This window comes from Triticum aestivum, chromosome 7A, assembly GCF_018294505.1.
Source record: "Triticum aestivum cultivar Chinese Spring chromosome 7A, IWGSC CS RefSeq v2.1, whole genome shotgun sequence".
Taxonomy (NCBI): Eukaryota; Viridiplantae; Streptophyta; class Magnoliopsida; order Poales; family Poaceae; genus Triticum; species Triticum aestivum.
This window is the reverse complement of record NC_057812.1, coordinates 661,443,144-661,470,049: the sequence shown is the minus strand read 5'-3', so window position 1 is coordinate 661,470,049 and position 26,906 is coordinate 661,443,144. Positions and strand designations below refer to the sequence as shown.

Below are 26,906 nucleotides of genomic sequence, written 5' to 3'. Positions count from 1 at the left end.
TAAAGAGCTTAACTATGATTTCAAACTTGCCGGTGAGAAGAGGTTATTTGATATTAGCTCACTTGATGAATGGAGAACCCAAGCTTATGAAAATGCCAAGTTGTTTAAAGAAAAAGTTAAAAGATGGCATGACAAAAGGATACAAAAGCGTGAGTTTAATGTAGGTGATTATGTATTGCTATACAACTCTCGTTTAAGATTTTTTGCAGGAAAACTTCTCTCTAAATGGGAAGGCCCCTATGTTATCGAGGAGGTCTATCGTTTCGGTGCCATAAAAATCAACAACTTCGAGGGCACAAATCCGAAGGTGGTAAACGGTCAAAGAATCAAACATTATATCTCAGGTAATCCCATAAATGTTGAAACCAATATTATTGAAATCGTAACCCCGGAGGAATACATAAGGGACACTTTCCGGAATGTTTCAGACTCCGAAAAGGAATAGGTATGTGGTACGGTAAGTAAACCGGCTCCAAAACAATTTTGAAGGCAATATTTCTCTGTTTTGGAATATTTAGAAAAATAGAAAAATAAGTAGCAGTCCGGGAAGGACACGAGGGTGGTGGGCGCGCCCTACCCCTTTGGGCGCGCCCCCCTACCTCGTGAGCACCTCGTGTGCCTTCCGGACTTCATTTTCTTGCACGATACGTATTTTGGTCGGTGAAAATTCATTATATAACCTCGCGAAGGTTTTGACTCCCGTATCACGCAAATATCCTCTGTTTTCGTTTCAAGCTGTCCCGTTGCAGATTAAATCAACATGTCTTCCCAGGATTCGGAAGGAGAAAGCTATGTGGATGATTACTTAGCAAATCCCAAGGTCTATGGAGATGTGGAACACGATGGATGGACCACGGAGGAAGAAAAGGACTATAAACCCAAGGGGAAGGAGGAGACGAGCTCAGATGAAGATGAAGCACCATTACCTCAACATGGGTACATGCACGTGGAGTTCAAAAAGTCAAGTCTCCCTGATAGGGTAAAGAAACCAAAGTTCGAGTTTATCCCTTTTCATCTCTTGCAGGAAAATAAGCAGGACCTATGCAAAAAGATATTAACACTGAAGTGGGAGATTGATGATCTGAGGGATCAAAATGTCGTCCTCAAGCGCAAATTAAGGGAGAAGCCTAAGCCATCAACTAAGCCAACATCACCACCACCTTCTTCACCGACAAAGGAGAAATAATCACATGGGTATGGGTACTCCCCTTGGCAACTGCCAAGCTTGGGGGAGGTGCCCCGGTATCGTATCACAATCACAACTCCTATCTTTACCGTTTTTCTTAGTTCGATCCTAATAGTAGTATCTTGATCTAGTAGAATAAAGTTTATCGCATGATCTAGTTTTGAGTTTTGCCTTATGATCTCTCTTTGTAATTGAGTCCGTGAGCTATATATAATAAAGATTAGTGTTGAGTCAAGGGCTTGGTTATTTTGCTATGATCTTGGGTGAATAAAATAAAAGAGAAAAAGAATAGAAAGAAACAAAGAGTTGATATTGATCTTATTGAGAGTAATGGCTTCACATAGAAAGAGTATGATGATTAAAAGTTGTTGGGAGTTGGTAGACATAGCCTTAGTCATCGTTGCAATTAATAGGAAGTAATAAGGAAAGAGAGGTTTCACATATAGATATATTATCATTGACATCTTTTATGATTGGGAGCACTCATTAGAATATGACATGCTAAAGAGTTGATGTTGGACAAGGAAGACAACGTAATGAGTTATGTCTTTCTTATATCTGAGGTAAAGTATATTTTCATGGATCCTCTAACTTGTTGAGCTTGCCTTTCCCCCTCATGCTAGCCAAATTCTCAGCACCAAGTAGAAATACTACTTGTGCTTCTAAATACCCTTAAACCAGTTTTTCCATGAGAGTCCACCATATCTACCTATGGATTGGGTAAGATCCTTCAAGTAAGTTGTCATCGGTGCAAAGCAATAAAAATTGCTCTAAATATGTATGATTGATTGGTGTGGGAGAAATAAGCTTTATACGATCTTGTGATGTGGAAGTAATAAAAGCGACGGACTGCATAATAAAGGTTCATATCACAAGGGGCAATATAAAGTGACATTCTTTCGCATTGAGATTTTGTGCATCCAGCTATAAAAGCGCATGGCAACCTCTGCTTCCCTCTGCAAAGGGCATGTCCTTTATTATTATCTTCTACCTTATGCAAGAGTCACGGTGATCTTCACCTTTCCCTTTTCATTTTATCCTTTGGCAAGCTCAACGTGTTGGAAAGAACATGATATATATGTATATATATATATATATATATATACATATATATATCTAATTGGATGTAGGGGAGCATGAATTATTATTGTTGACATTACCCCTGAGGTAAAAGGTTGTGGGGAAAAACTATAAGCCCCTATCTTTCTCTGTGTCCGATTAAAACTTCATAACCACAAGTATTGCGTGAGTGTTAACAATTATGAAGGACTAAATGATAGTTGAGTATGTGTACTTGTTTTTTAGCTTTGACATAGACTCTTTCTGATGTTATGATAAATTGCAATTGCTTCAATGACTGAGATTATAGTTTGTCGGAGCCCAATAAGGTTTATGATTTATACATTTGCATTGTGAATAGATCATCACTTGAACATAAGTAATCATATGACAAAATCTATATACGTTGCTGTTATGAGAATAATCATGATGCCTTCATGTCTGTATTTTATTTTTATCGACGCCTCTACCTCTAAACATGAGGACATATTTATTGTTATCGGCTTTTCGCTTGAGGACAAGCGAGGTCTAAGCTTGGGGGAGTTGATACGTCCATTTTGTATCATGCTTTTATATCAATATTTATTGCATTATGGGCTGTTATTTCACTTTATGTCACAATACTTATGGCTATTCTCTCTTATTTTACAAGGTTTACATGAAGAGGGAGAACGCCGGCAGCTGGAATTCTGGGCTGGAAAAGGAGCAAATATTAGAGACATATTCTGCGCAACTCCAAAAGTCATGAAACTCCACGGAACATCTTAAAATAAACAAAGAAAAATCCTTGCCAAAGATGAAGGCCAGGGGGGCCACACCCTGCTCACGAGGGTGGGCCCCCCCCCCCTCCTAGGGCGCGCCCCCTACCTCGTGGGCCCCTTGGTGGGTCTCCGATGTCCATCTTCTGCTATATGAAGTCTTTCGATGAGAAAAAAATTAGAAGCAACCTTTCGGGACGAGACTCCGCCGCCACGAGGCGGAACCTTGGCGGAACCAATCTAGGGCTCCGGCAGAGCTGTTCTGCCGGGGACACTTCCCTCCGGGAGGGGGAAATCATCACCATCGTCATCACCAATGCTCCTCTCATCGGGAGAGGGCAATCTCCATCAACATCTTCACCAGCACCATCCATATCCAAACCCTAGTTCATCTCTTGTATCCAATTCTTGTCTCAAAGTCCGGGATTGGTGCTAGTAGGTTGCTAGTAGTGTTGATTACTCCTTGTAGTTGATGCTAGTTGGTTTATTTGGTGGAAGATCATATGTTTAGATCCTATATGCATATTATTACCCCTCTGATTATGAACATGAATATGCTTTGTGAGTAATTACGTTTGTTCCTGAGGACAAGGGAGAAGTCTTGCTATTAGTAGTCATGTGAATTTGGTATTCTTTTGATATTTTGATAAGATGTATGTTGTCTAGCCTCTAGTGGTGTTATGTGAACGTCGACTACATAACACTTCACCATTATTTGGGCCTAGAGGAAGGCATTGGGAAGTAATAAGTAGATGATGGGTTGCTAGAGTGACAGAAGCTTAAACCCTAGTTTATGCGTTGCTTCGTAAGGGGCTGATTTGGATCCACATGTTTCATGCTATGGTTAGGTTTACCTTAATACTTTTGTTGTAGTTGCGGATGCTTGCAATAGAGGTTAATCATAAGTAGGATGCTTATTCAAGTAAGAACAACACCCAAGCACCGGTCCACCCACATATCAAATTATCAAAGTATCGAACGCGAATCATATGAACATGATGAAAACTAGCTTGACGATATTCCCATGTGTCCTCGGGGGCGCTTTTCATAGGATTTTGTTCTGGCTTGTCCTTTGCTACAAAAGGATTGGGCCACCTTGCTGCACTTTATTTACTTTTGTTACTTGTTGCTTGTTACAATTTACCTTATCACAAAACTATCTGTTACCACTTATTTCAGTACTTGCAGAGAATACCTTGCTGAAAACCGCTTATCATTTCCTTCTGCTCCTCATTGGGTTCGACACTCTTACTTATCGAAAGGACTACGATAGATCCCCTATACTTGTGGGTCATCAATGGTCAGGAAAGAAAGGTGTGTAGGTTGCTGAAATCTTTATATGGCCTGAAGCAAGCACCTAAGCAATGGCATGGTAAGTTTAATACAACTCTGACATCTGTTGGTTTCATTGTTAATGAGGCTGACAAATGTGTATACTATCGCCATGGTGGGGGCGAAGGAGTTATACTGTGCTTGTATGTTGATGACATACTGATATTCGGAACCAACCTCAAAGTCATTGAGGAGGTCAAGTCATTTATGTCTCAGAACTTTGAGATGAAAGACCTTGGTGTGGCTGATGTTATCTTGAACATCAAGCTACTGAGAGATAATGAGGGTGGGATTACACTTCTGCAATCCCACTATGTTGAGAAGGTGTTGAGTCATTTTGGATATTCGGACTGCACACCATCTCAAACACCATATGATCCTAGCGTGTTGATTCGAAAGTCCAAAGGCACGGCTATAGATCAATTGAGATACTCTCAAATCATTGATTCACTGATGTACCTAGCGAGCACAACGAGGCCTGGCATCGCGTTTGCTATGAGCAAACTGAGTCGGTTTGTTTCCAAACCGGATGATGTACATTGGCATGCTGTTGAAAGAGTTATGCGCTATCTGAAAGGTACTATGAACTTTGGACTTCACTATATCGGATACCCGTCGGTACTTGAAGGGTATAGTGATGCAAATTGGATCTTTGATGCTGATGAGATGAAGGCCACAACTGGGTATATATTTACTCTTGGAGGTGGCGTTGTTTCCTGGAAGTCTTGCAAGCAAACAATCTTAATGAGATCGACAATGGAAGCAGAATTAACAGCATTAGACACATCTGGTGTCGAAGTAGGATGGCTTCGAGATCTTTTGATGGACTTGCCATTGGTTGATAAACCGGTTCTGGCTATCCTTATGAACTGTGATAATCAGACTGTCATCACCAAGGTGAAAAGTTCAAAGGACAACATGAAGTCCAACAAACACATAAGAATGAGATTAAAAGCTGTCAGAAAATTAAGAAACTCCGGAGTGATAGCGTTGGAGTATGTCCATACTGCTAAGAATCTGGCAGATCCCTTTACGAAATGGCTATCATGTGTAGTGATAGATAATGCATCGAGGGAGATGGGTATGAGACCCACATGAGTTGCCATGTTAGTAACCCAACCTATGTGATCGGAGATCCCGTGAATTAGGATCTAGGAAAACAAGCCAGTGGTGAACTGAGGAGAGTAACTATACTAACCCGCTCCGTTGGAGATGCAATACTCTCAATACTGTATGGTAGGATGACTACTGTCTTAATGTGTTCCGAAGCTTATATAAGCAAGATGCTATCCTACAAAGCGATCTTTGGAGGAACACACCTATATGAGCCCGACTGCTGGTCATAATCTATGAGATTGGGGTGATCTCTAGTAAGCTCATGAATAGGCCAGGAGTGTGACTTATATGCTCCACCCGAGGGGTCAGCCTTCGGCAGCCCGGTATTAGTAAGACATGTGGTGAAACTTCTTTACGCCAAACTGACAATTCAAGGTATAGTCCATTGTTCAGTTGTGAAGGAGTGTAACTACTTGCTCTAGGTGAAGCTCAACCTTAACAGGTCTTCACTGAAACACTGGTATATTGAAACAGTAATTGAAACAGAGGACACAATGGGCCCTCGAGATCTGGTGGGGGGTTGCTGAAATTTGAGATGGGCTCTAGGCCCATATAGCAATTTTTGAAAAATCTCTAAGGGCTCATGTGGGTTATATGGCACTAGGTGTAGTGGGAAGTTTAGTCCCACCCCGGAAGTGGAAGAGGAGTTGGACCTCCTTATAAGGGTTTCTCTTCTACATGCTATTGGAGCTTGAGAAGAGAAGAGACCCTCGCGCACTCCTCCTCCGCCGCCCGCCTCGCCACGCCGCGGGTTGCGGGATTGAGCCGAGCCGAGTTCACACCTATGCGCTTATTTTTGCCAGTCACTAGCGGGGAGTTCTCTGACAGCTGGGCCACGATCTGAGACGTCGGATCGTGGGCTGTCACGGACTCGGACGTGGGTCGAGCCGATGTCTCTCCACGCGGTTGCGCCTATATAAGTGTGCGGTGTCTCCTAACCCTAGCCGCCACAAACAGATCGCATCTGCTCCCACGCGCACTCCCACCGTCGTTCCTTTGCTACTGCTACCGCCGGTGACTCCATCCCGTCCGCCGCATACACGGTCGACGGGAGAGCAGGTCTCCGAAACCACGCCCTTCTGGTTCCTGTACTGGGTGAGGGGCGAATAGGTTTTTGGGCAGCGATTACGCGATTGCTCGCTTCCGATCGTCTACTTTCTCTACGTCCGCGTCGCCTTCATCATCACCATGTCCACCGACGCCGAACGTGCCGCCGCCGAGAAAGTTAAAGCCGACAAGAAGGCCGCCGAGGACGCCGCTGCTGCCACCAAAGCCGCGGCCTCTCCATGGCCTACTGGAGGGTATAACTCGTTTATCCCGCTCCTACTGTTTTCTGTTTTAGCCATGTTATTGTTATACGTAGATCTTTCTGCAATTAGCGTAGTATGTGCTAGCTTGACCGAATATCAGTATGCGTTTATTTATGTCAATGCCATGCTAGTAATTTATTTGTGGATTAATTTAATCGAGAAATTGCCTATTTACTCAACATCTGGTCAATGGGGAACTGGCGGAATATCTATGTGAAACAACTGAGCCGAACGCGAAGCAGTGGATACTCTCCATGTTGGACTCGGTATCGCATGCAACACTTACCCGGTTGGCAGTGACACTATGGGTGATTTGATGGGCGAGGAGGAAGGCAATATATGATGAAATCTTTCAAAGCCCCTAGACCACTCACCAGTTCATCACACGTTTGATTTCCGAGCTTGAGATGTTACCAACCAACGCAAAGATAACACGAGGTGTGCAAATTCCAGCAAGGGTCAGACCAAAGGCTCCTCCGCCAGGTTTCTCGAAGGTCCATGTAGATGCTGCAGTATCAAGGGCTCATAACAAAGGAGCTGCCGCGACTGTTTGTCGAGATGACATGGGAAATTATGTTGGTAGTTCGGCGCTGGTGATAGAAGGGATAACCGATGAAGCAACTTTGGAGGCTATAGCGTGACCCAAAGGACTTGCTCTTGCAGAAGATTTGATGATCCACAATTTTATAATTGCATCGGACTCCAAGCAACGACATGGACAAAGCTAGCTGTGGAGGATACAATGCAATCATTAGCTTTTAATGTTTCCTTTACTTTCAAGGCAGAGCAACTAATCGCGACGCCGATAGGTTAGCCAAGTTTTCACATTCGCTGGATCGGAATCTATACACCTGGTTGATTCAACCTCATGATCCTTTTTTATTCCATTACACGTGGATTTCGATCCATAAAGGTTGGTTTATAACCCCTAAAAAAAGTACTCTGTACAATATACTGCTACTCCAGTACATATGCTCTGTCCCTTGTTGTGTTGTCAGGCAGACGCGCAGGCAGGTCCGCCTTTACCTTGCCGCCGGCCACCATCTCATTCTCGGTCTCCATTGCGCCGCTGTCCTCCAAGAACTCTCTCTTGTACCTGTACCGCATGGCCACCCACACGAAGAGCGCCATGTTGGCCACGGTGAGGAGCAGCAGGAACGCGTAGTAGTAGTCGAGGTGCGAGTCATTGAGGTTGTCGCCGATCCAGCTCCCCCCGGTAGTGGTGGCGGTGGCCCGGTCGACGAGCGTCACGAGCAGGCTGTTGAGGAAGTTCCCGACGCCGAGCCCGCTGGTGAAGAAGGTGGTGCCGAGGCTCCGCATCCCCTCCGGCGACTGGTCGTAGAAGAACTCGAGGATGCCCACGGAGTTGAACACGTCGCCGACGCCCAGCAGCACGTACTGCGGCAGCATCCAGAAGACGCTCATCGGCATCGTGTCGTGGGGGCCGCGGGCGGCGCGCTCCCGGATCACGCGCATGCGCCGGACCTCCACCAGGCAGGCGCAGGCCACGACGAGCACCTGCAGCGCGCAGCCGACGCCGAGGCGCTGCAGGAGGGTGATGCCGCGCGGGTTGCCCGTGCGCCGCCGGGCCAGCGGCACCAGCACGCGGTCGTAGATCGGGATCGAGATGAGCATGGAGATGGTGACGAAGCTGCCGAGGGACGCGGCCGGGATGCGCACGCCGCCGACGGAGCGGTCCAGCGTCGTCCCTTGCTTCACGAACAGGGTGTTCACCTGCGCCCAGATGGTGCATGGCACCAGGGTAACCAGCCACACCACGATCATGCCGGCGATCAGCTTCACCTCCTCGACCTCGGTCACCGTGCACGCCTCACGCTCACGGATCGCCGCCTTGTCCAAGAACCTGAAGTTACCCTCCGTGTGGAGCAGAAGCCGCTTCCCGGCCGCGGCGTACCACGCCTTGTCATGCTCGTGCAGCTCGCCGGTGAGCGGGCATCCCCGGTTCGCGTACGCCGCCCTGAGCACCCTGCCGATCAGCCTCGCCGGGCCGGCCGCCGTGCTCCGCGTGACCGGCTTGTGCCGGTAGAACGGCGTGCCCACGTAGAAGAGCACGAGGGACAGGGCGAGGCCGACCGTGGGGATCGTGTACCCGACGCCCCAGCCGACCTCCTCCTGCACGTAGACGAGGACGAGCACGGCGACGAGGCCGCCGGCGAAGGAGCTGAACAGCCACCAGTTGAAGAAGGAGGCCTTGACCTCGCGCTCCCGGGCGTCGAAGTCGTCGAACTGGTCTGCGCCGAACGTCGAGATGTTGGGCTTGGTCCCACCCGCGCCGACGGCCATGGTGTAGAGCGCCGCGTACAGGAAGGCGACCTGCTGCCGCGTCGCCGGGGCGCAGTCGCCGCCCGCCGTGCACTGCGGGTGCAGCGGCTTCAGGGAGACGGCCAGGGTTATCAGAACCATGCCCTGCAACAACATGAATCATCCGACATTTACTAACCACAAAATTTTCCCTTTTCCTCATACTCTTTGAAAAAAAATGGTGAAATTTTGCTTGTTTTTTTACTGCATGTTGAATCTTCCATTTTGAATCACAAGCGGAACACTCTAGCTACATTTCAGTCAGCTGACTTTTTATTTTCTGGTCAGTCAATTTTCTGTTCGTTGGATCATGCTACGAGATCTGTGCTGGTTTCATTTTTTTCTGTTTAATTCTGTTGTTGGGCTGGGCTGCAAGGAATCGATTGGCGCATTGTTTTGCTTAGTCAAATCGGTACCGGCCGACTTCTTTGTCTTGGTTGCGCCCGTTTAATTCTAGGCAGCATACTTTCTTTTTCCTTTTTTATTTCCTTTATTGGTTATAATTTTTTTTAGGGGGGGGGGGGGGTGGGGGTTGGCTGGGTGTAATTATATACACACAAATACTATATAATATGTGCCAAAATTTCATGATTATATGATTATTTTTGCATATTACGAGAAAATGCAATTTCGGTGTAAAGTTGTGTGTAAGTTTTTGTTATTTTTTTCTTCTTAAAGAAAATACTAACGCCACTAATTCATTATTTTCCAAAAAAAAAAGTCTTTACTTCATTTTCATTCTACTTTAAGGTTAATACCAATGGCACAATTCATTTGTTCTCAGATTTTGTTTTTGCAAAAATTCTACATTTATATGATTATTCTTGCATATTGTAAAGAAGCACAATTTTTATGTATATTTCATGCAAATTTTGTCATTGTTTGTTTTAGATTCTTTTTCTCATTTTTTTTGTTCTTAAATGGTAATACCAATGTTGATCATTCATTCTTCCTTCGGAAATTTAATTCTTTCTTTTATGGGTATTTTTGCTTCATTTTTTATTTATGTTTTTTTTATTTCTATGCATTTACCTTTTTCCTTTTTTTCTTTCCTTTATTGTTTTTTTTGTTTTTTGTAGGTTTTTGGCTGAGTGTAATTATATACAAAAAATATTATATAATATGTGCCAAAATTTCATGATTATATGATTATTTTTACATATTACGATAATGTGCAATTTCTGTGCAAAGTTGTGTGTAAGTTTTTTTTAATCCTCTTCTTAAAGGAAATACATTATTTTAGTTACACTATGTGTAAATTATAGTAGAATGCAAAAAATGCAAACTATGGACGACGGTTTGGTGTAGAAGGATTGTTGTGCATCGTTCACAGTCGCACGTCACATGTAGCTGCTGGGATCGTAGAAAAGTGGTGGTGACAACCCATGATTGGCGTCGATAGTGGTGCAACTCGAGTATCCGGTCTCGAGCTCTAGGATGAAGGTCTAGGTCTGACCTGAGTTGGTTAAACCTGGCAATGGCGATATTTTTACGTCGTTACCTTGTTAAAGCCATTGCTCAGATATGATCAGACTGGTTCTTCAAGGTGAAAACTTATATTTTGACTTTGGGTGGCTAGATCCTGAAAGCGTTGTTGTTGAAGAACCTCGGCGTCTTTGTGGTGTTATGAGATGGTCTGTACGGATAAGGCCATTATTGTAGCTTGCCAATCACGAATCTGATCGCTTTGAGTTTTATTTTTTCTCATCTACGCTTAGCTTTGGTCTTAATGACTTTCTTAATGCCCATTTTAAGCCAATAAAATTCACCGTTTTGTCCAAAAAATATTACTATTATTAATGTTTGTACTAAGATATACTATGAATACTACCAGTTCCGTCTCAAAATCTAAGACATTTTCATAGTGTAGTTCTTAGCATTATTGTCATGGACGGTGACACATGTGAAGGGTTTTCCAGCCGTACTATAAATCTTGGTTCTGGATTGGCATGGACATGATAGCCTTTTTGCCATGCTTTGGGTACAGCGATCGGCATACGCCTTGTGTGATGGACGCCGGTGGGGCCGCCGTACGTGTAGCGCAGAAACAGGACAAGCAAAGCAGAGTAGGACTAAGCTTTCGCCCACGCCTCCCAGCCGAAAGATTCCGAAATCCAAATGCGTTTTTCTTCTCCGGTCGTAATCCTAACCGTCATGACAAAACACTAGTCCTGGTTGGTCGGCCTGAGCTGACAACGATTGTCCGTAAGAATCTTCTACTGCCGGCGTCGGGCTCTGACTGACTTGTCTCTCCGGCGAGTTTCAGACATGGTGTGGTTCTCGAATAGCCGCCGCTAGCGTCGTAATTTCTGGTACGTTTTCTACTGCAGTGCCTTGTTCGAGTCATCACTCATTAGAGTTACTAGTTTACTACTACTACTGATGTGCTGTGAGTGAAACCATGTCTGAGGATGAGCTCTCAGTGTCAATGATGCGTTGTGGCTTGTGAAACATACTGGATTGCGGATCAAATTGGGCTCCACTGGACTGAAGATCAATCGGGAGATGGTACTGACCGAGAGGTAGACGAGGGAGGAGACGGTGAAGGTCCAGAAGCGGCCGAGGAAGGCGTCGGCGACGTAGGCTCCGGCGATGGGCGTCATCCACACCGTGCCCGTCCAGTTGTTGACGCTGCGCACCGACGGCACCGTCTCCTGCCGCATCTGCGTCGTCAGGTACACCACCAGGTTCGACGCCACCCCGTAGAACGCCATCCGCTCGAACGCCTCGTACCCTGCGTCCATCCATATATATGCGCGCGGCGCGGGTTCATCAGAAGGAGAGTCGGACTAGATCGATCCATGGCGGGCGGAGCCTGGTACTGTACTGACCACTCACCGACTAGGAAGGAGCAGGCCTTCCAGCGGCCGGTCCGGGCGGCGACGACCGGCCGGCCGCGGAGGTCGACGGAGCCGTCCTTTGTGAACTCCGGCTTGAGCTCCTCCATCGATGGCCGATCGGACGATGTATGCTGTAGGCTCTAGTGCGTGCCTCGTGGTGTGTCGAAATGGGCTTGGCTGGAGCAAAATGATTAGAGTTTTTATGGAGTGGCGGATGGCTACTTGCTTCACCTCCGCCTTTGGCACGTGTCGTTATCAGGAAAATGCTAAACTTACGGGAGATTACCTCCACAATTGGATCCCTCAAAAACTATCTATGCATCGGCGGCCGTGTCACGAAATTGCCATCCAACTAGCCCCTTTATGGGACACCTCAAATCCAATCTACACATGAAAGAGATATGAAGAGGCCCGGACGTGCCCAATATATGTAAGACTGACAGTCGAGACCCATGCAAAAAGCCATGTGTCCATCGGGCGCCTCCTCCAATTCGGTGAGGACGTATTCATGAAGCAGCTCTGGTGCGCCGCCTGAGAGGTCAAACACAGTTATTTAAGCCGGACAGTGAGGCAACCCTAGCCTCGTCGCCATTCTCCTCCTCTCGCTTCCGTCCACGCCGCCGCTGCTCCCTCCTCTTCCTCTCCCACTTCCAATTTGAGCTCGTCTTCTGCCAGCCGCCGCGGTCCGCTCCAAGGTGACGTACTACAAGCTGCTGACTCTGGAGCGTCGGGCGGAGATCCATGCGAAGATGCGCGTTATTGAGGCACACTGCACCATGCTATGGTCGGCCTGCCTCCAAACTCCCAGGAGGAGGCGCCAGACAAGGAGATGGAAGAGGTGGAGGTGTCAGAGGAGGAGCCTACGTCGGACGAGGAGGTGGCGTCAATGATGGAGCAGGCCGAATTCAGCAATGGGGGAAGTGTTGATGGAGTTCGAGCTCGCCCAAGCGAAGGAGGCGATGGAGCAGCAGGCCATCCTCGAGTCCATCCAATCTGAGGCGACGGTGGCGACGAACTGCCACTTCATCCACGAGGCGAAGGCGGACGTGAAGCGTGAGCAGCTTTTTGCGGACGAGAAGGACGAGGACGAGGAGTCAGCATTTCGCCCGGCTGTCAATGACGACAAGGCCGGCGGTTCCGGCAAGGAGGTCATCGACATATGCGATGACAAGTAACTAGTTTGCTAGTTTATTTTATATAGGTGGATCAAATGGATGTCGCTGAAAATGAGGATTTGAAATGAAGAATGTGGTTAGAATGTGTGAGAAATGAGGGGTGATCAGGCTTGTCCATCGTACGCATCCGCGGACATTTAGAAGCTCACTTTTTCTAAGTACGGTTGTAAATGCTCTTATCAGGTGGATATATAAAAGTTATTCTTCATCCGAAGTAATCTTACTATCACTTCCTAAATAAATTACGTTTAGAATATAAATAATTGCATGCATATTGATTCAATATGTAAAATTTGGTATAAAAAAGCAAAAATATAAGTTATAAGACCAGAAAAATCACATTTTATGTATGTTTTACATTATGTTTTTACATTCGTAATTTTACGTAATATAAAATATTTTTTACGGCGAGTACATATTTTCTTATGTTCTCTTTTTATGTACAAAATAAGACAAAATTTACGAAACGCAAAAATACGATGCCTTAATGTCAAAATAGAGAGGGGATGAAGAATAATTATTCCTCACCCAGGGTGACGAATAGCGCGACCCTATATATAGTGCACCCGTCTAATTCATGCACCAAATGCACAGGTGTTGAATAAGCCATTGGGTAGAGGGAGACGGTCTGACCTAAGAAACTGATAGTTGGTAATCAACCCGCGCTCCATATGTCATGTTCTCACTCTCCCATCAATAATTGTGTCAAATGTTTTTGAACCAATTGTTTCAAAATTGTTTTCACTGGCATCTTTGTATTTATGAGAACTGTAAAACAAGATCAATGTAGTACTCCCTCCGTCCTAAAATTCTTGTCTTAGATTTGTCTAAATACGGATGTATGATACATCCGTATCTAGACAAATTTAAGACAAAAATTTTGGAACGGAAGGAGTATATGTTTACAAAATTATTATTATTATTATGCTTTTTGAAACATGACTACAAACATCTGCCTTCCCTCCCCAGACATGTACCTGCTTATGACCAGTACATCAAGTTTTGAGTAAAGTTTAAAACAAGAAAAAAAATCAAAAATACTCAGCAATGATTTTGTTTCAAATATCTCATCAAGACAAAGATGACAGTCAAAACGGATCCATAATCGAACATTCAATTCAATATATTACTCCCTCCATCCCATAATGTAAACTTTTTTGACACTACACGTCAAAAAACGTCTTACATTATGGGACGGAGGGAGTACTTTTTATGTTTTAGCCAAAATATTAAGAATACAGGTTTGCTAGTGGGAGTGAACGATGTGAAGTATGGGTTGATTTTATAAAGTGAAGGGTTATCTCTCCAAAAATGATACAGTCTAAGGGCATCTCCAAAGCGGTAAGTGTCGTGGTTCTAAGTCTGACAGTAATGTAGGGGGGTAAGTATGGAGAGGCAAGATCTTAGCTATGGAGAAGTTGTAAGCACACGAGGTTTACGAGTTCAGGCCCTTCTCGGAGGAAGTAATAGCCCTACGTCTCGGAGCCCGGAGGCGGTCGACTGGATTATGCATGTATGAATTACAGGGGTGCGAACCCTTTACACTGAGGAGGGGGGTGGCTTATATAGAGTTCGCCGGACCCCTCCAGCCCTCAGTTGTGCAGGGTTTTAAATACATTAAGGTCGGGCGTTACTGGTAACGCCCCCAATAAAGTGTTATGATGACCATAAAAGCTACTTAATAACTGACTGTTAGCGTGCGGAGTGCCTTTAGGTCTCCTAGCCGTCAAGTGGTTTGGTATTGATCGAGTGATTGCTTCTTGGTCGAGTGTCTTCGAGTCTGTCGAGTGGAACACCTCCAAGTCGATTGCAAGGTGATTTCTTCTTGAGATGTCCTTGGGTAGGGCAGCTGGGACAGGTCCATGACCCTACCCTAGGTACATAGCTTCATCATTAGCCCCCGAATGGATCGAGGTTTGAGTGGGAAAGGGGTTGATCACTTCTCCGACTCATTTTTCATGTCATGAGCATATCTTGTTTCAGATCAATGAACCTGAGTGATGACAGCAACTTCCTTTTCAGTCGCCTTGATCCATTCTTAGTTTGTTGTCGAGTGAGTTTCTTTACTTGAAAGGCTCTGAGTGATGGTGTGGAGGAGATCTTCGGTCTGACAAGTTGTTCTGCTGCCCGCAGATTTTGCGGGGTCCGAATTTTGGGAAGCGCGCGGGACGAGGGAGCCGCCTCGATCCCCGCGCCACCTTTTTCGCCACGTATCGCGCACGCGATTGTTACGGGATTTGACAGGACCACCCGGGCCTACCAGTCAGCCACTCGGAAGCGGCCTCATATAAGGCGTCGGACCGAGGTCTCTTGAACAGTGTGTCTCCATTATCTCTTCTCCTCTTCAGGCTCCTTCGTCGCGCTCGCGCTCGCTCTCGCCCCAGCGCCACCGCTCCATACGCGTCTCGCCGGCGATGATGGGGAAGGAGAAGACGGCGGCTCTGGAGCGGGCAAAGAAGGCGACGGAAAAGGCGAAGGGGAAGGCGATCAGTCGGGGTGGATCTTCCTCGCGAACCGGCCTGCCAAAGGGCTGGATCCAGGGCGACTGGATCCGCTCGACGATCACCCAAGAGGACCTCGACGACCTAGCCGAAGGAGGGCTGATCCCCCATGAATCGGCGCGGCTTCCGGGGAAGGAATCCGAGTCGCAACCTCGGGAGGGTGAGCGCGTTCTCCTTGCCACCCACATCGACCGTGGATTTTCCTTGCCTCCTCACCCTTTCTTTCGGGGATTTCTGAACTTCTTTGGGGCACAACTCCACCACTTCACTCCCAACACAATCGTTTATCTCGCTGCTTTCGTTTCTTTGTGTGAGAATTTCCTGGGTTGTCAGCCTCACTGGGGTCTTTTCAAGAACATTTTCACTTGTCGCTCTCAGGCGGTGAAAAAGGCCAATCCGAGTGACGAGAGAACTCAAGTGATTCAGATGTGTGGGGGTCTTGGTGTTCAGATGAGAGGGAAAAGTTCCTTTCCGGCCATGATTCTTTCCGACTCGATTCGCGGATGGCAGTCGACCTGGTTTTACTACAAGGACCAGTCGACGCCAGGGAAGTCGACTGGCCTCCCTCCTTTTACCATGGACCGAGTGAGGAAACCCTCCTCTTTGAAGGTGCTCCCGGAGGAGAAGGCGCAGGTGAGGGTGCTGGTTGAGAGAGTGGTCCAGCTTATCCGTGACGGGGTCACCGGTATGGATCTCTTGGAGGTCTTCCTCCAGCGGCGCATCCAGCCTCTTCAAGCCGAGACCATCCGATGTGGATGTATTCGGGTCTTGACGACTCCACTCGGATTCACCCGGAGGAGGTCGATGACGACACACTGGAGAAGTGGCTGTCGGGCATGACCGAAAACAAGGACAACCCCAGGGGAGCCAGGAGAGTTCCTCCATTCGACCAGTCCCATGTACCAGAGAAGGTCAGATTCCGAGCTTTTGATTGTAATCTGAATTCACTCGCGCAGCTGTCTATACCGCGTCGACTGACTTTATTCTTCCTGCTTTCTTTCAGGCCCTTATCGAAATGTATTCAATGCCCAATGGAGAGCAACAACAAGATCTGGAAAGAGAGGCGAGCGGCGGCGACAGTGGCGAATGGACTTCTGACGGTGAAGGGGACGGAGAAAGCGACGACTCAAGTGACGAAGAAGAAGTCGAGTCGCCTCCTCGCAGGGAGAGGCGATCCAAGCTTGACCAAGAACGACCGAGCGCCGGCGAAAGGCGACTGCCCAGGCTGGTCAGTCTTCAAAGCGTCCTCGGATCTCTTCACCAACCCCGACCGAAAAAGCGCCAAAGCATCCCAAAGTTGTAGAGCCGAAGACTCGGAAGGCGTTGCCGAAGATTAAGATTGACATCCCCGTCGCTTCTGCGTGAGTGTCTCCCTTTGTATTCACTCGACGCCCCGTGTCGTTTGTTTTTCTTGTTTTGACCAGACGAACTTTGGAACTGGCAGCGCTGCTACTTCCAGGACCTCAGCTTACAGGGACGAGGATGAGGTAATGGAGGATGTGGTCACTTCCAATCTGGGTATGATTTCTGCCATTCTATCTTTATTTGGTTGGCTCAACTACAATGTGCACCATTGGGTGATGTGTTTTGGCGATTGAACTTTGCACAGCTCCCAACATTATCGACCTCCCCGATGATGATGAAGAGTCCGAGAGGCCTTTGACGAGGCAGAATAGGCAAGCTCCTGCAAGCAAGGTGCCACAGTCGACGCCGAGGGCGGAACCAGTCGTTCAGGACACTGGCGACGCCAATCGGGGTTCTGTTACCTTCGCCGTGCCACTGTCGAGTGCCTTGCCTTCTTCGTCGACTGCTCAGGCCCCTGTCGACCCACCTTCAGTTTTTGCGACCCATCATGTCCCAGAGGACGAAAGTGAATGCTGCCAAGGAAGCCATACGCCAGGCGGGCATCATGATGGAGAAGATGAAGACGGTGCGGGACGCCAGTCAGGCCGCCTACGACGCCAGCTCGGCTCTCCAAAGCAACGTTCAGGTTAGTTGGTCACCGCTTGTTCTGTTAGGATATGCTATCTGAAGACTCTTTCCAAAATCTTTGCATCTGTACACCCACTGGGTGCGTCGATTGAATTTTTGAACTAGTGGGGGCACGCTGAGTGCACCCACTGGGTGTAGTCCCCGAGACTACGGTGGACTGCTGGCAGTCGACTGTAGTCTTTGTATTCTGTCGAGTGTAAACCGAACTGGTAGTTTGTCTCTTCCACTCGGTCTGGTCGAGTGGGATCAGAACCGGTGGGGGCACGCCAAGTGCACCCACTGGGTGTAGTCCCCGAGACCGCGGTCGACTGCTGGCAGTCGACTGTGGTCTGAGTTCTACTTTCTCTCCTCTTTTTTTACTCCCTGCACTCGACTCCGGCGGGCCGGTCGAGTGGGATTAGAACCGGTGGGGGCACGCAAAGTGCACCCACTGGGTGTAGTCCCCGAGACTATGGTGGACTGCGGGCAGTCGACCGTAGTCTTAGTACTTATTGTCTTTGTCGTTTTTCGCTGTAAAATAACTTCTCCTCTTTGATTTCAGAAATCTTGTGATCTTGGAGCTCGCTTCGCTGACTTGGAGAAACAGCAGATCCAACTGAACCTTGACTTGGAGTTGGCCAAGACAGAGCTGCAAAAGGCCAAGGACGGCGCCAATGGTAAGACGAGTTTGTCGACTGGTTTGTCTTAGGCTTGAGTACCCTTCTGCTCTTTCTGAATCAAGCGTCATTTCTTTGCAGAAAAACTAAAAGAAGCTCTGGCGAAGAAGGATCAGGATTTGGCTGCTGCTCGAAAGGAAGCTGACGACAGAACCGCTCTGGCTGAACAGAAACTGGCTTCGGTCGGCCAGTTGGAAGAAGAGAATACCAAGATGAAATCTGCTCTGAACGAAGCCAACAAGGAGTGCACGCGCTTGAAGAAGGACAATCTCAACCTGTACGAGAAGATGGAAGGCATCACTCGTAGGAGGGACGATCTGGAGAGCTATCTGAGGAGCCTTGCCAAGAAGTTGTTCATCAAGCTTGAAGGTGCACATTGTGTTCCGACTGATTTTTTTTTGTGTTGACTCAGCGTACGAAAATTGACTTATCCTTGGATCGTGAATGCAGAGTTTTGCCAGAACTTCGAGGAGGAGACTGCGCGGATTGAGCCAGGTTTGGACCCAATCAATTCTCCCGTGAAAGATGAAACTGCCATGAATCTGCTCCGACTGGAATCCCGCATCGACGGTGTTGTGGACTACTTGGCTCGACTGAAGGTCGCCACGTCACGAATCGACCCGGCACTTTGGCCAGAGGCCACGCTCCAGAATGATCTTGAGTCCCTGATGACTCGACTTAATGAGATCCCTGACCGAGTGCAGGAGTGGAAGAAATCTTCTGCCCGGTGTGGTGCTGATGTGGCTCTGTCTTTGGTTCATGTCCATTGCAAGGAGGTGCGACAACATAAGCTGGCAGCAATCAAGGTCGCCAACACCTAGAAGCATGACTTCCGATCTTTTATGGAGACTTTCATCGCTGCAGCCACTCGGATCGCCGACAGCGTCGACCTAGACAAGTTCGTCGAGCCTGCTAGTCCTCCTCCCGCGGAGTGAACAAACTTTTATGCCTCACCTTAAATTTGCCTCGGAATGCTGAGTGGTTTTTGTAACCGTTAAACTCTTTCGGGCTGAATGCCCGAGCACTTCGATCTGTGGTCCGGAACCTTTAGGATTTATCTGAACTTGGTTTATCGTTGAATATCTTCATGAATCCCCGTCGAGTGGAACTCGTTCTTCATTCGAGACAAGTTTTGTATTTGTGGCGCAGCTCCGAAGGAGAAGGTAGCAGTCGACCTGCACCTCGTCGTCCTTGCGGGTCGGCGATGGAGTGTGCATTGTATTTGTGGCTAAGCTCCCAAGGAGAAGGTGGCAGTAGACCTGCACCTCGTCGTCCTTGCGGAGTGGGATAGAGCGCACGTTGTATTTGTGGCGAAGCTCCCAAGGAAAAGGTGGCAGTCGACCTGCACCTCGTCGTCCTTGAGGATTGAGATGTGTTTCGTACTTAGGCGAGTACTGGACTGCAGCTAAGCCCCCGAGCGGGAGGGTCGCTCATCACTCGGTAGGATTTTCAAATACTTAGGCGAGTACTGGACTACAGCTAAGCCCCCGAGCGGGAGGGTCGCTCACCACTCGGTAGGATTTTCAAATACTTAGGCGAGTACTGGACTGCAGCTAAGCCCCCGAGCGGGAGGTTCGCTCACCACTCGGTAGGATTTTCAAATACTTAGGCGAGTACTAGACTGCAGCTAAGCCCCCGAGTGGGAGGGTCGCTCACCACTCATAGGATTTTCAAATACTTAGGCGAGTACTGGACTGCAACTAAGCCCCCGAGTGGGAGGGTCGCTCACCACTCAGTAGGATTTTCAAATACTTAGGCGAGTACTAGACTGCAGCTAAGCCCCCGAGTGGGAGGGTCGCTCACCACTCGGTAGGATTTTAAAATACTTAGGCGAGTACTGGACTGCAGCTAAGCCCCCGAGTGGGAGGGTCGCTCACCACTCGGTAGGATTTTCAAATACGTAGGCGAGTACTGGACTGCAGCTAAGCCCCGAGTGGGAGGTCGCTCACCACTCGGTAGGATTTTCAAATACTTAGGCGAGTACTGGACTGCAGCTAAGCCCCCGAGTGGGAGGGTCGCTCACCACTCGGTAGGATTTTCAAATACTTAGGCGAGTACTGGACTGCAGCTAAGCCCCCGAGTGGGAGGCTGGCTCACCACTCGGTAGGATTTTCAAATACTTAGGCGAGTACTGGACTGCAGCTAAGCCCCCGAGTGGGAGGCTGGCTCACCACTCGGTAGGATTTTCAAATACTTAGGCGAGTACTGGACTGCAGCTAAGCCCCCGAGTGGGAGGCTGGCTCACCACTCGGTAGGATTTTCAAATACTTAGGCGAAACGGGTTCGCAGCTAAGCCCCCGAGTGGGAGGCTGGCTCACCACTCGGTAGGAAATTATTTTTACAAACTTAGGCGAAACGGATTCGCAGCTAAGCCACCCACTGGGGGATTTCTCACGCAAACAAAAACAATAACAATCACTGGGAAAATTATAACGCTCTTGTCTTTGATAAATAAACTACAGGAGTTTTTCTTATTACATCTCATCCGAGTGAGAATTCAAGTATAAAAGGGGCGGAGTAGCTCCGCATTCCAGGCTCGTGGCTCATCAATCTGGCGATCGACATTATAGAGGTGGTATGCTCCATTGTGGAGGACTCTGGTGACTATGAAGGGGCCTTCCCAAGTAGGAGCGAGTTTGTGTGGTTTCTGCTGATCCACTCGGAGGACTAAGTCTCCTTCTTGGAAGGCTCGACTCTTCACATTTCTGGCATGGAATCGACGCAAGTCTTGCTGATAGATGGTCGATCGGATCATGGCCATTTCTCTTTCTTCTTCCAGGAGGTCGACTGCGTCCTGCCGGGCTTGTTCTGCTTGATCTTCAGAGTAGAGCTCGACTCGGGGGGCGTTTTGAAGCAGGTCACTCGGCAAGACTGCTTCGGCTCCGTAGACCAGAAAGAATGGGGTTCTTCCGGTTGATCGGTTCGGGGTTGTCCTCAATCCCCAAAGGACTGATGGAAGCTCGTCGACCCATGCACCTGCTGCGTGCTTGAGATCGCGCATCAATCGAGGTTTCAGTCCTTTGAGAATTAGGCCGTTTGCTCTTTCCGCTTGTCCATTCGACTGGGGGTGAGCGACCGAAGCATAGTCGACTCGTGTGCCCTGAGAGGCGCAAAAGGCCCTGAATTTGTCGGAATCGAAGTTTGACCCATTGTCAGTGATGATGTTGTGCGGAACTCCATATCTGAATATCAACTCTCTGATGAAACTGATAGCAGTGCAAGCATCAAGATTCTTGATAGGCTTAGCTTCAATCCATTTGGTGAACTTGTCGACTGCTACTAGCACATGAGTGAAGCCGCTCCTGCCCGTTCTCAGTGGTCCAACCATGTCCAGCCCCCAAACAGCGAAGGGCCAGACGAGTGGAATGGTTTTCAGGGCTGACGCGGGCTTGTGCGACATATTGGAGTAATACTGACATCCTTCACATTTGTCGACTATCTCTTTTGCCATTTCATTGGCCCTTGGCCAGTAGAATCCCGCTCGGTATGCTTTAGCCACAATGGTCCGAGAGGACGCATGATGACCACAGGTCCCCGAGTGGATATCATCAAGGATCATCTGACCTTCTTCTGGTGTTATACACTTCTGACTGACTCCAGTCGCGCTTTCTCTATACAACTGTCCCTTTATGACTGTAAAGGCCTTGGATCGACGGACGATCTGTCGAGCCTCTTCTTCGTCCTCTGGGAGTTCTTTCCTTAGGATGTACGCGATGTACGGTATTGTCCAGTCGGGAGTGATGACCAAGACTTCCATGATCAGGTCGACCACAGCTGGAACTTCAACTTCAGTCGGATCCGTGGCACTTTTTGGCTGCGGGGCCTCTTCAGTGAAGGGATCCTCCTGAACTGATGGTGTGTGGATGTGTTCCAAAAACACATTGCTGGGAATGGCTTCTCTTTTGGAACCTATTTTTGCCAAATCATCAGCTGCTTGATTTTTCAGTCGGGGTATGTGATGAAGCTCTAACCCCTCGAATTTCTTCTCCAGCTTTCTCACTGCATTGCAATAACCAGTCATGGCTGGACTTCTGACATCCCACTCCTCCATCACTTGATTAACCACCAAATCTGAGTCGCCATAGACCATGAGGCGACGGACGCCGAGTGAAATGGCCATGCGCAACCCATATAAAAGTGCTTCATATTCTGCCTCGTTATTGGAGGAATCAAAGTGGATTTGAAGAACATATCTGAGCTTATCTCCTCGGGGGGATACCAACACCACCCCAGCACCGGAACCATTCAGCATTTTGGAACCATCGAAGAACATGGTCCAATGCTCCGAGTGAACCTGAGTCGGCATTTGCTGTTCAATCCACTCGGCGACGAGATCTGCTATTGCCTGGGACTTGATAGCTTTCTTTGCCTCAAACTTGATATCTAGAGGAAGGAGTTCAATCGCCCATTTTGCCACTCGACCAGTTGCATCTCTGTTATGCAGGATCTCTGACAATGGAGCATCGCTGACGACTGTAATGGAATGATCAGAGAAGTAGTGAGCAACTTTCTTTGTGGTCATATAAATCCCATATACAAGCTTCTGATAGTGAGGATATCTTTGCTTCGATGGGGTCAAAACTTCAGAAATATAATACACTGGGCGCTGAACTTTGAAGGCTTTTCCTTCTTCTTCCCGCTCGACCGTCAGTACCGTACTGACGACTTGTCCCATGGCTGCGATGTAAAGCAGCAAAGGCTCTTTGCTGATTGGGGCAGCAAGCACCGGCTGGGTGGAGAGCAGAGCTTTGAGCTCTGCAAACGCTGCATCAGCTTCAGGAGTCCACTCGAACTTGTCTGACTTCTTCATCAATCGGTAAAGAGGCAATGCCTTTTCACCTAGACGAGAGATGAATCGACTTAAAGCGGCCAAGCAACCAGTAAGCTTTTGGACGTAAGTACCGACTTTTTCCGGATTTGCGTCGATTCCCCGTTCGGAAATGAGGAAACCGAGTAACTTTCTGCCAGGAACTCCGAATGTGCACTTTGATGGATTAAGCTTGATGTCATACCTCCTGAGGTTGGCAAAGGTTTCAGTAAGGTCAGTCAGCAGGTCGGAACCCTTCCATGACTTGACCACAATATCATCCATGTATGCTTCCACATTCCGACTGATTTGAGTGAGCAAACACTTCTGAATCATCCTCATGAATGTGGCTCCGGCATTCTTGAGGCCGAACGGCATGGTAACATAACAGAAGCACCCGAATGGAGTGATGAAAGCTGTTTTGATCTCGTCAGGTCCATACAGACGGATCTGATGGTACCCGGAATAGGCGTCTAAAAAAGACAGTCGCTCACATCCCGCAGTCGAGTCGACTATTTGGTCGATGCGGGGGAGAGGAAAATGATCTTTCGGGCAGGCCCGATTGATATGTTTAAAGTCAATGCACATGCGAAGTGACTTGTCCTTCTTGGGGACCATGACAACGTTGGCGAGCCACTCGGAGTGGTAGATTTCTCGGATGAACTCCGCTGCTAAGAGCCGAGCCACCTCCTCGCCAATATCCTTTCTCTTCTGGACGGCGGACCGTCGGAGATGTTCTTTGACAGGCTTTACTTTTGAGTCGACTCATAGGCGATGCTCAGCCAGCTCCCTGGGAACATCTGGCATGTCAGAAGGATTCCATGCAAAAATGTCCCAGTTCTCACGGAGGAACTGGATGAGCGCTTCTTCCTATTTGGAGTCAAGTGTTGTTGAGATATGAGTTGGAGCAGCGCTGGATCGGTCGGGTGGATGTGAGTTGTCTTCGTTTCGCCAGACGACTGAAAAGCTGATTCTATAGCGGGCTTCTTGGCTTGCAACAAATCACTCGGGTCTGCAGTCTTCTGGTATTCCTGCAGCTCCACCACTGCCATCTGAGCATCAGCGATCTTTGAACCTTTCTGAAAACATTCTTCTGCTTTCTTCTGATTGCCCGTAATAGTGATCACACCTTTGGGACCAGGCATCTTCAACTTGAGATACACATAACATGGTCGAGCCATGAAGCGTGCATAAGCCGGCCTGCCCAAAATAGCGTGATACGCACTTTGGAAATCTACAACTTCGAACATCAAATTTTCTTTGCGGTAATTCTTGGAATCACCGAAAACCACATCAAGAGCAATCTGGCCGAGTGACTTAGCCTTCTTTCCAGGAATGACTCCATGGAAACTCATGTTGCTGGCACTGAGTCTGGACATCGGAATGCACATCCCTTTCAACGTCTCAGCATACAATATGTTCAAACCACTACCACCATCCATCAAGACTTTGGTCAGTCGAGTGCCTTCAACAACTGGGTCGACCACCAAAGCTTGCCTCCCAGGGGTGGCAATGTGCGTTGGATGATCGGACTGGTCAAATGTGATGGCAGTCTGAGACCACTTCAGATAACTGGGTGTTGTCGGAGCAACCATATTCACCTCACGGTTGATAACTTTCAGTCGACTTTTGCTTTCAACATCAGCAAAAATCATCAGGGTGGAATTGACCTGGGGGTATCCATCGTCACTGTCTTCCTTGTCCTCAACTTTGTCCGACTCCTTTTCCTTATCTTTGGGCTGCTTGCCCTGGAACTGCTGGATCAAGAGTCGACACTGTCGAGTGGTATGTTTCGGGTAAATGAAATTACCCTCTTCATCTTTCTTGGTGTGGATGTGACATGGCAAATCCAACACATCATTTCCGTCCTGGTCCTTTAACTTTCTTGGGGTTCCAAGGTCCTTTGGGTTTCCCCTTAAACTTTCCTTGAGTTACAGCCAAGGCTTCCCCAGGAGCAGCTGGCTCGGCCTTCCGCTTCTGTTTCCGATTGGAATTTCCTCCGGTTTCTTGAGCGACTGGCTTGAGCTTGCCACTCCTGAGTCGATCCTCATCTTCACCATTAGCGTACTTGGTGGCAATCTCCATCATCCGATTCAGAGACATATCTCCAGTTCGACCGAATTTTAGATTCAGTTCTCTGTACTTGACGCCTTCTTTGAAGGCACAGACTGCTTGGTGGTCAGGCACATTCTCTACTGTGTGATGTAACGTGATCCATCTCTGGATGTAATCCCTCAAAGTTTCATTCGGCTTCTGCACGCAAGACCGCAGTTCCGTCAGCCCTGCCGGTCGCTTGCATGTTCCTTCAAATGTGGTGACAAACACTCGGGCGAGATCTTCCCAAGTGTAAATGTTGCTGGGTGCTAATTGATTCAGCCACGCTCTGGCCGAGCCCTCCAACATGAGAGGCAGGTGCTTCATGGCCACTTCATCATTGCCGCCGCCAATCTGGACGGCCACTCGGTAGTCGTCAAGCCAAGTATTGGGTTTGGACTCACCAGTGAACTTACTGACTCCAGTCGCCAACCTGAAGTTGGGAGGAATCACAGCGACCCTGATGGCTCTACTAAAGCACTCTGGCCCCGAAACATGTACTCTGCTGCTGGTAGGTGCATCTCTGTCGTGACCTTCTCGGTGAGCCATGTTCCTGTCGACCAAACCTTGAACGAGAATGGATCTCGCATCAAAGCCTGGTTCCCTGGGGTCGACCGGAATACTTCGCCCAACACTATGTGGGCGCCTGTCATCTTGCTGTCGAGGCGCATACGACCCGCTCCTCGGGGGAGGGGTGGGCACTCGACGTCGATCGTCACGATCGAATCGGTGATCATACTGCTCACGGTTCCCGTACTGATTACGCCGGTCCCCACGTCCCTCACGCCTCGGGGGCGATCTTGGGCTATGAGCCGACTGGACTGTGTCTGCAGCAATGGATCTGCTATGAATCCTGTTCCACAACTGAGAAACAGCGGAATTCTGGTCTCCTGCTGCCCAGAGTAACGCTCTGATCTGCAGCAAGCCTCTGCCAGCCTCCGACTGGGAAGGCTGAATCGACTCTGCTATACGGGCTGCAGCTGTTAAATTCTGAATCGGAGTTCGATATACCTGCGGGGGCGGAAAGAGCTGACGTCGACTGGATTCTGGAACCCGTTGTCACGCACGCTCGTCGAGTGCTCGCTGGAGGTTCTCCAGTCGAGTGCGCTCGGCCAAGTTTGCCAGGCGCGCGTCCTCCAAGGCACGAGCCTCGGGGTTTCTCCAACGATAGGAGTGTGCAGTGCATCCATGTTCCGGCGACGAAGTTCTTCTCTCTGCAGCGACGTGAGAGGCTCGAGGAGATATTCCTCATGGGGATGCGACGGGTCGCCTTCACCTGCGCCTCCGTCGGTGCGGGGGAAAACCGGGAGGACTGGGCGGTCCATCGACCATCAGAACCTCCGCCGCCGGATCACTGCTGTCGCACTCGGATGCGGTCTCTGCGGAGCCAGTCGACAGATCGAACAGGCCGTAGAGGGATTCGTCGGGCTCGATCGCCGCGACTTGAGGGGTGGCCGACTGGCGTGCCACCGCGTGTCTCACCCACCGCTGAAGTCTCGACCGACCGGAGCGCTTGCGCCGGCGGGAAACAGGGAGGGAGGACAACACAGGAGCCGACCGGTAGGGGGTCGACGGTTGCCGCAAGAGAACGCCGCGGACGCACGCGCTAAAGTGCGTTGCCCCGCGGACAGGGAGTGCGTCCACGTCGAGCGGAGCCTCCTGAAGCCAAGCGGAGTCGTCGGCGATGAACGTGAGCGCGCCGAGACGGATCTCGCGGCCCTCCACCAAAACTCCGCCAGAAACCATGATGATTTGGAT

At 48.7% G+C, this 26,906-nt stretch overlaps 1 protein-coding gene across 1 annotated transcript; it reads right to left on the bottom strand.

The window, feature by feature from the left end:
- Positions 1–7,571: 7,571 nt before the first annotated feature.
- LOC123149065 (protein NRT1/ PTR FAMILY 5.1) lies at positions 7,572–12,189 on the bottom strand. Its single transcript, XM_044568601.1, has 3 exons — positions 11,922–12,189; positions 11,600–11,817; positions 7,572–9,188 (listed from the first exon to the last, which is right to left on the bottom strand). The coding sequence occupies exons 1-3, from the start codon at positions 12,028–12,030 to the stop codon at positions 7,719–7,721; spliced, it is 1,797 nt and encodes a 598-aa protein (XP_044424536.1). The 5' UTR covers positions 12,031–12,189; the 3' UTR covers positions 7,572–7,718.
- Positions 12,190–26,906: the final 14,717 nt, after the last annotated feature.